We start from the raw sequence: 9,809 nt of genomic DNA on the forward strand, positions 1-9,809 counted from the left end.
TCAGTCTCAATACCCCGCCATTTGGACTTCGACGCGTACTCCATATTCAAAAGCAAATTTTCGAAATTCTTCAGGCGATTGGCTGAAATAATTGTCCCCTGCGTTGACGAGAGGCACAAGAAAAAGTTTCTCGTACTTTGGAGTGAATTCCAGAAATAAAAATATATAATGACTATTTTTGCACTTGCCAACTTGCCCCGTGTGCGTTACCGTCAACTTACCCCAACCCCATATTTTATAAAAAAGGATTTAAAAAATTACTTTTGGGTATGAATAGGTGTAACATCTATACGGATGCTGAAAGCTCTTTTCGCGCACTACCGAAAAGTATAATCGTTCGGGGAAAAGATTGAAAGCCACCTTAAATAACACAAAATGTTTAAAATTAAGAAAATTTACAGAGTTTGCTCAAAAATACAATATCGCCCACAGCTTCTACAAAACATAATGTTTCACATTACTTGAGGTATACAACGAGAGACAGCGTTTTATGTCTAATAGAAACGGAGAAAACGGGGTTCCGCCAACTTACCCTAACCGCCAACTAGCCCCGGGCTCCCCTATTACATAAAATAACACTCTTATGATACAAAATTCGTTGTAAACTAAACCCGCACGCGTTATAAAATTCGTATTTTGAAAGCTGCTGGCTGCTCAACTAAGTTTTGTACAATGTTAATACAAATTATACGAATCCGTAGAAATATGTGATACTACATACGTTAAGTAACCACTACAGTAAAATCGGTACATCGTAGAAGCCAATGTTAATCCAATATGATTTAAAATTATATACTTCTAGACGTTTTAATAACGTAAAATAAATTGTTAGTAGAACAAAACGTGACAAAATAGGTGGATAAGTCATCTTTCGTTAAGCTAGTGACCGAATTTAGCATTTTGCACCGTGATAAGCTTCCGATGTGTGTATTGTGTAGCATGCAGTTTATAACGTTTTTCTACATATACGATTCTGTATGACACATGTAAATATTATGCGTATTATTAATGCAAAATTTTTGATGACATTACTCCACTGAGCCTGAAATTATTGTTATCAGAAGTCCTTAATCATTTAGATAAACGAGTTCGAGTATTACCTTACATTAAATTCTTTCAAAATTCTTCCATTTACTTGTTTAACAGAATTCTGGCGGAGACTCCCGCATATATTATTAAACAAGCCCTAGAAAAAATTGGAATCGAGACGGTTCAATTGGTTGACCCAGAGAAACACAAAAAATACCATTTTACAAAAAATTTAATAACTTTCGCTATTTTCATCGGATTCAAACTAACAAGTGCTTATTTTCATTGGTTTTCAGCAGGCTTTAATTTACCATAAAAATATAATTTTTAGGATTGCTTTATCTTGCCAAAAATATTGACCACATGCTCATTTTTCTTCAAAAAATGACGAAAAATTAATAAAAAAGTTCAATGGATTCGTAAATAACATCATAACCAGTAATCGCACTAAAACAACATGTTCCAACGATCTAAAGTGCATTCAATTACCTTTAATTCAACATAATAATATTTCATATCAATACACTACAACCGAAGATATTTGGATTTTACTAAACGTACTTTTAATTTTAAAGGTAAAATTCATTTTTTCACCGTAACTCGAAAACTGTTCTACTGCAAATTTTTTGGACCTCATTTTCGGATTTAGCACACGATTTTACATTGAAAATGACCACTAGCTTATTTAGTTCAGAAATGGTGTAAACTAGTGTAACTGATTGAAATTGAACGGGAAACGGCAACGAAAACACTCAAATAAAACGTGTTTTTTTCATTTTCGTACAGAAACTGTCTGACAGTCAATAGGGCGACCAACTACTAGATTATTTCTCCTATAGATAGGTTACACAATCTCTCTGAAAATCGACAACGTAATCCCTAATTCTAATTTTTTGGGCAAATATGGTTATTGTAGTTTTTATGGATCTACTAGTGTTGACAACTGTATTCGAAAAAAAATCACGCACACAATAAAAGCCGTTAACAATTTTCTTTACCTGCACTACCTGGAAATAAATTGCTGCTACATGACAATGTTTTTATATCATTGTTCTATTGAACCTCTTCTTCAAACTAAAACTTCCACAACTTATCCTTGAATCCATTTATCAGGTTTATGACATTGGTAGGGTTCACTTTTTTAGTCACTTTCAACCACAGTTATTTTATGTTCATTTTTAGACACAATTGAGTTTTTATAAAGGATGATGGCTAAAAATATCTCGATATGGCAAAGTTCTGAAGTGGTGGGAAGATTGACTGTTTTAGTACAAAACAATATTACTGGTTCAGTATTATTCTAAGGCGGTCCAGTCCGGGCATAGAGGATGATGTTAAATTTGGCTATAACTGAGTCACACCTTCGTGAGACATCAAAAAGCATTTGTTTTTGGAAACATTCCTCCTTGCAGATTTATCCGTAGACGATATGGTAAAGATCTGGTTCAATTTATCCCAAACGCATATCGCTTGACTGACAAATGTTTTTTGACTGACAAATTTTAGACAGGTTCTTCTTCTACTTCTTGTACAGCTTCATTGCGTAAGTTTTGGACACCGTCTTTTGATTGTAGCTACGATGCCATCCGAATTATGCATACATATATAGCCAAAAACGTTTCAATTTTTTGCTGAAAGTTGGATCGGCGCTTGATTCAATACCTCATTTCTAGCCAGATCAATGTACGATTTCGAACTTCTCTGCTACCGATTCATCGATAAGCGCTGTTAGGATATTGCATAAAGTTAGCCAATATCCACAGGCAACACACACAAAATCATTACTTTTCTGTTGAAATATTGAAACAGAGTTGTTGTATTGTACATTAATTCATTGATTCAAAGTGCAGTTTGAAAAACAAGGTCTTATCCATACCCCGGTATTTCCCATTATTCCGATAACATCTTCCTGATGTCAGAACACCGAAAATATGAAATGTTTTAAAGTTACATTGATGAGACAAATCTTATCTCTGAAGCATGACAGATATAATGTAAGATTCACAAAAGAATTTTATGACAATGTAGATTGCTTTTATTTATCATTCGTTTGAATTAAAAATACCCCTGCTGTAAATCGGGTTCTATTTTACTTATTTCGGCCATTCGTTTTCTACTACAATCTTCGCTGCTGCAAGTGTCTAAGAGAATAAATCTTACCCATCAACCCATTTCGTGATTCAGACCGCCAATTGCCCTCCTGAGAACTTGGCAGTAACCAGTACATTGGTGCATTGTTCCGCTCGCCTCTATGCTCCAACAGATTCGGGAGCATTGCTTCCAACGAATTTATGAGCTGCTCGTCAAAGGATCTTGGCTGATATATAGTCGGGATCAGTCCCACATATGCCGGCTGATTCTTATTGCAACCACTAGTGCATTGCTGCGGAATAACGTGAGTATTGGTTGCTGCACAGTTATTTGGAGCTAAAAGAGAAAAAATTGTAACATGTATTAAAAGAAAAAAAGATCAGGTGCTTACCTAGCAAGTTGACACCAAGACCTTGCCCAAGTCCTTGCAATAAACCACCAACCAATCCACCCAGAAGACCCCCTAAAGCTCCACCAACTGGAGCCAGTGCCGTTGCCGCCGGTACATTCGATTGGGCAGTACCATCTGGCCGGCAACTGTGTGGCTCCCGATTTGGCATAGGCTTAGGTGGAGCTGGAACGATGGCAATCGAGGAACTGGAGCTCACTCCACAAACGCTGCTCACTTCGCAGCGGATGAAGATCTGCTGTTTCGGCACCCTTCGGAGGTGGATTTGTTGCAACCATGTACAATTGTACGGGCTGATTCGGTTGAATTACACGATAACCACGGGCATCGGTAACGTAATGGGTTAGCTGAAGTTGGCCGGAATCATCTCTGTAGCCATGGCAGCCATATGCGATTCCGTCGATACCGCGGTTCTCGTGGTGGAACTGGCCATTTTCGCTAACATCGTGACCGAACTGGTTAGACTCTGTATGGGATAAAATGGGAACACGTCAAATATTTGTTATTATTAGTAATATGAATGCTTATTCATAAAAAAATTAAAATTCATGTAATTCAAAGCTAACCTTTTAGAGAAATAGAGTCATAAAGTTGTGGCTTAGCTTCCAAATGGATCTGATCTTTGTCGTTCCCTTCGGTCGATAAAACGTTTAATGCACAAATCTGCAAGTTAAATGGGTACAATTTGTAGTTCTACAAAACATCTTTCAGGTGTTAACTTACAAAAATCAGCAATTTCCAAACAGAGCACGCGATCATTGCTACAGATTTCAACAATTTTTCAGCGCCTTAAAAATTTTGCGAATGCCGACTCGTTATTTTACTGGGAGATTGTTGTTTAACTTTTCAGTAAATTCTTTCAGTAGCTCAACTCGAAATCCGAACAGTCCCAACGATGCTGCTTCACTGACGACCTCAACCCTTGGCAGGACCTATTTAAAGCAAATCGTCCTAGACGATGCACCATTGTCCTGAAGCGATTAATTGCACACTTTGGACAGTCACATTTCGAACAGATTAAAACTATAGATCCCTTCTGGTTCCAGTCATTCTCATCATGAGCTAAATTTGATGTGACTCTTGCACAGAACATGTTTTCAATGCTGACATAAGTTGTTGATACCCAGATCACGAATGCGTTGGTATATTTACCTACAATCTGCATTCTGCAATGCAGATGTCAAGGGACGAAATAAAATGAAATCAAATTAGATAATTGTTGGTAATCCTGCTTGCGGTAAGAGCATAAAAGCGAAAGGATTAATTCTTCATTATGCAGCGGCTGCAATTGTTCATGCCGCGCATGGCGCAACCGTGGATGATCTGGAAACAAATGCGTTATGTGTAGCACTTTAGCTCAGTTTGACTGACAGCCGTGCAGTGAGATATCTTGGAAGTATCTAAAGCTAGATACGTTGTTGGTCGAAAAAAAATATTAAATTTGGATAATTGTGTTTAGGTAGCGTACTTTTCTCAAGAAGGTATTATTTTTTTAAAAGTTTTTTTTAATTCGCATTTTTTTCTACTATGACCTCATAAAACAGTTGATAGTAACTTTGCTGTTTTACCTATATAATCTTTCAACAATCAATTTCTACCACTTAAATGTAGGGGGACCGGGGCTATTAAGACAGTGGAGGTAATTCGGCCTGACAAGTAGATGACAGATATCGATACTTGAGGCCATTTAGAAAACCAACATGGCAACTTCCGGTTCAGTGGAATTCTCTAATGGTACCATGAAAATTTTTGCAACGGGTTTGACGAGTAGTCGCCAAAAGGCCTTTGGAATACCAAGATGGCGACTTCCAGTCTAACGGAATTTTCTATAACCCAATCAGTATGCATATGTTTAGAGCGGGTCTAATGGGCGCATGATAGAGATTAATGTCTGAGGCCATTTTGAAATACGAAATGGCAACTATGGGCTTAGCGATACTCTGTATAACTCAGACAACGTGACTCAGACAACAGCTTTAGACATCGATATCTGGCGTCTACTCGCCAAGCCCGTTCCAAAAATACCCTTATTGATTAGGTTTTAAAAAATACCGCGAAGCCAGAAGTCGCCATCTTGATTTTTAAACTTGTCTCTGACATCAATATTTGGCGTCTACTCGTTAATACTGTTCCGAAAACAACCATATTGCTGAAATGCAGACCAAAAGAAATTCTCAAGATCCGACTTTTCCAAAACTTTTCTATGGAATTAGAATGCAAGCAGAAACCGTGCTACTTGCAAATGTTCTGAATGTTGACACCGTTCAAGTGTTGCGCAGGGAATCAGTAGTTAATAAGGCTTGGGTGTAGCAGAACATCTTTCAATGTGCAACTTCTGGTAACCCTAAAGTGTTTATTGTGATCAATACCTGTGCTGGCGGGATCCGAACGTAGATCGTGGAAGGAAAGGGAAAGGATGTCCGATACTTGCTTTTGCTAGAGGCCTACTACACAAGTATCACGGGAGGAGGATATTTGTTTGTAAGTATAGGGGTGCTACGAAGTCAAAGACTGACACCAGAGAAGTGACTCCACTATCTGGACTAGATATCGACCCAACGGCATTACTTCTCTTCTGAAGTAAGACGTGACCACAGATTTGTACACCTTAGAAAAGTTTTAAACGATCTCTGCTGGGATTGAACGCAGACCAAGTGGGATGGGTGGCGGTCAAGCTTACCACCGACGCCGTCAGAAAAGTGAAAAGCCACCGACGCCGTCAGAAAAGTGAAAAGTGAAAAGTGAAAAGTGAAAAGTGAAAAGTGAAAAGTGAAAAGTGAAAAGTGAAAAGTGAAAAGTGAAAAGTGAAAAGTGAAAAGTGAAAAGTGAAAAGTGAAAAGTGAAAAGTGAAAAGTGAAAAGTGAAAAGTGAAAAGTGAAAAGTGAAAAGTGAAAAGTGAAAAGTGAAAAGTGAAAAGTGAAAAGTGAAAAGTGAAAAGTGAAAAGTGAAAAGTGAAAAGTGAAAAGTGAAAAGTGAAAAGTGAAAAGTGAAAAGTGAAAAGTGAAAAGTGAAAAGTGAAAAGTGAAAAGTGAAAAGTGAAAAGTGAAAAGTGAAAAGTGAAAAGTGAAAAGTGAAAAGTGAAAAGTGAAAAGTGAAAAGTGAAAAGTGAAAAGTGAAAAGTGAAAAGTGAAAAGTGAAAAGTGAAAAGTGAAAAGTGAAAAGTGAAAAGTGAAAAGTGAAAAGTGAAAAGTGAAAAGTGAAAAGTGAAAAGTGAAAAGTGAAAAGTGAAAAGTGAAAAGTGAAAAGTGAAAAGTGAAAAGTGAAAAGTGAAAAGTGAAAAGTGAAAAGTGAAAAGTGAAAAGTGAAAAGTGAAAAGTGAAAAGTGAAAAGTGAAAAGTGAAAAGTGAAAAGTGAAAAGTGAAAAGTGAAAAGTGAAAAGTGAAAAGTGAAAAGTGAAAAGTGAAAAGTGAAAAGTGAAAAGTGAAAAGTGAAAAGTGAAAAGTGAAAAGTGAAAAGTGAAAAGTGAAAAGTGAAAAGTGAAAAGTGAAAAGTGAAAAGTGAAAAGTGAAAAGTGAAAAGTGAAAAGTGAAAAGTGAAAAGTGAAAAGTGAAAAGTGAAAAGTGAAAAGTGAAAAGTGAAAAGTGAAAAGTGAAAAGTGAAAAGTGAAAAGTGAAAAGTGAAAAGTGAAAAGTGAAAAGTGAAAAGTGAAAAGTGAAAAGTGAAAAGTGAAAAGTGAAAAGTGAAAAGTGAAAAGTGAAAAGTGAAAAGTGAAAAGTGAAAAGTGAAAAGTGAAAAGTGAAAAGTGAAAAGTGAAAAGTGAAAAGTGAAAAGTGAAAAGTGAAAAGTGAAAAGTGAAAAGTGAAAAGTGAAAAGTGAAAAGTGAAAAGTGAAAAGTGAAAAGTGAAAAGTGAAAAGTGAAAAGTGAAAAGTGAAAAGTGAAAAGTGAAAAGTGAAAAGTGAAAAGTGAAAAGTGAAAAGTGAAAAGTGAAAAGTGAAAAGTGAAAAGTGAAAAGTGAAAAGTGAAAAGTGAAAAGTGAAAAGTGAAAAGTGAAAAGTGAAAAGTGAAAAGTGAAAAGTGAAAAGTGAAAAGTGAAAAGTGAAAAGTGAAAAGTGAAAAGTGAAAAGTGAAAAGTGAAAAGTGAAAAGTGAAAAGTGAAAAGTGAAAAGTGAAAAGTGAAAAGTGAAAAGTGAAAAGTGAAAAGTGAAAAGTGAAAAGTGAAAAGTGAAAAGTGAAAAGTGAAAAGTGAAAAGTGAAAAGTGAAAAGTGAAAAGTGAAAAGTGAAAAGTGAAAAGTGAAAAGTGAAAAGTGAAAAGTGAAAAGTGAAAAGTGAAAAGTGAAAAGTGAAAAGTGAAAAGTGAAAAGTGAAAAGTGAAAAGTGAAAAGTGAAAAGTGAAAAGTGAAAAGTGAAAAGTGAAAAGTGAAAAGTGAAAAGTGAAAAGTGAAAAGTGAAAAGTGAAAAGTGAAAAGTGAAAAGTGAAAAGTGAAAAGTGAAAAGTGAAAAGTGAAAAGTGAAAAGTGAAAAGTGAAAAGTGAAAAGTGAAAAGTGAAAAGTGAAAAGTGAAAAGTGAAAAGTGAAAAGTGAAAAGTGAAAAGTGAAAAGTGAAAAGTGAAAAGTGAAAAGTGAAAAGTGAAAAGTGAAAAGTGAAAAGTGAAAAGTGAAAAGTGAAAAGTGAAAAGTGAAAAGTGAAAAGTGAAAAGTGAAAAGTGAAAAGTGAAAAGTGAAAAGTGAAAAGTGAAAAGTGAAAAGTGAAAAGTGAAAAGTGAAAAGTGAAAAGTGAAAAGTGAAAAGTGAAAAGTGAAAAGTGAAAAGTGAAAAGTGAAAAGTGAAAAGTGAAAAGTGAAAAGTGAAAAGTGAAAAGTGAAAAGTGAAAAGTGAAAAGTGAAAAGTGAAAAGTGAAAAGTGAAAAGTGAAAAGTGAAAAGTGAAAAGTGAAAAGTGAAAAGTGAAAAGTGAAAAGTGAAAAGTGAAAAGTGAAAAGTGAAAAGTGAAAAGTGAAAAGTGAAAAGTGAAAAGTGAAAAGTGAAAAGTGAAAAGTGAAAAGTGAAAAGTGAAAAGTGAAAAGTGAAAAGTGAAAAGTGAAAAGTGAAAAGTGAAAAGTGAAAAGTGAAAAGTGAAAAGTGAAAAGTGAAAAGTGAAAAGTGAAAAGTGAAAAGTGAAAAGTGAAAAGTGAAAAGTGAAAAGTGAAAAGTGAAAAGTGAAAAGTGAAAAGTGAAAAGTGAAAAGTGAAAAGTGAAAAGTGAAAAGTGAAAAGTGAAAAGTGAAAAGTGAAAAGTGAAAAGTGAAAAGTGAAAAGTGAAAAGTGAAAAGTGAAAAGTGAAAAGTGAAAAGTGAAAAGTGAAAAGTGAAAAGTGAAAAGTGAAAAGTGAAAAGTGAAAAGTGAAAAGTGAAAAGTGAAAAGTGAAAAGTGAAAAGTGAAAAGTGAAAAGTGAAAAGTGAAAAGTGAAAAGTGAAAAGTGAAAAGTGAAAAGTGAAAAGTGAAAAGTGAAAAGTGAAAAGTGAAAAGTGAAAAGTGAAAAGTGAAAAGTGAAAAGTGAAAAGTGAAAAGTGAAAAGTGAAAAGTGAAAAGTGAAAAGTGAAAAGTGAAAAGTGAAAAGTGAAAAGTGAAAAGTGAAAGGTGAAAGGTGAAAGGTGAAAAGGGAAAAGTGAAAGATGAGAAAAGAAAAGTGAAGTTTGAAAATTTATATGGCAAAAGAGCAATATTGAAAGCGTAATGTGATGTTTGTAATGTGCTATGTAGAAAATGAAATTTTAAATGTAGGATGACAATAGGAATCGAATCCTGCAGTAAAATAAAAATTAATGTGAAAAGTTAATATTTATTAGAGAAAGTTAATTGGTCAATAATCTAGAGGCGATAGATCAAAATCAAATATAAATTGTAAAGTTCACGCGAAATTAAAAAAAAAATCAACTATCAAAAGATTGAAAATCTAAAGTCTAGAGCCAATGACGAATATGTGGAATTGAATAACTAGGCTTAAATTTTATAAAAATTGATTTAAGTTTTGATTTAGTCGAACATCTCGCCGACCTGTTAGGAGATCTAGGGAAAAAATATAATTATAAATCACCTACCAGTTATATTGATAGTAGCTTTCGCATTTACAGGTTCAACAGCTCCTCCTAAAATCGGTTCACTGTTCGTAAACAAACCTGGCGACGTATCATTCATCAATCTTCTTACTTGGTTCCTCTCTTTGTTAGAAATGTTCGCTCGTGCCGCCGCCACATTGCAACACGATGCAAATGACATTATTTACAAACATTCGTCCTGCTGAACAATTCCTGCTACGACACTTTTGATTACATTGTCCGGTCATCGTCATCATCGCCGAGTTA

At 35.0% G+C, this 9,809-nt stretch overlaps 1 protein-coding gene across 1 annotated transcript; it reads right to left on the reverse strand.

Annotated features, from left to right (window-relative positions):
• Positions 1-3,100: 3,100 nt before the first annotated feature.
• On the reverse strand, positions 3,101-9,740 carry LOC131687040 (uncharacterized). Its single transcript, XM_058971076.1, has 6 exons — positions 9,546-9,740; positions 4,253-4,695; positions 4,096-4,192; positions 3,738-3,995; positions 3,512-3,694; positions 3,101-3,456 (listed from the first exon to the last, which is right to left on the reverse strand). Exons 2-6 carry the CDS (start codon positions 4,286-4,288, stop codon positions 3,146-3,148), a joined length of 885 nt encoding a protein of 294 aa, XP_058827059.1. The 5' UTR covers positions 4,289-4,695; positions 9,546-9,740; the 3' UTR covers positions 3,101-3,145.
• Positions 9,741-9,809: the final 69 nt, after the last annotated feature.

Source organism: Topomyia yanbarensis, chromosome 3 (genome assembly GCF_030247195.1).
Source record: "Topomyia yanbarensis strain Yona2022 chromosome 3, ASM3024719v1, whole genome shotgun sequence".
NCBI classification, from domain to species: domain Eukaryota; kingdom Metazoa; phylum Arthropoda; class Insecta; order Diptera; family Culicidae; genus Topomyia; species Topomyia yanbarensis.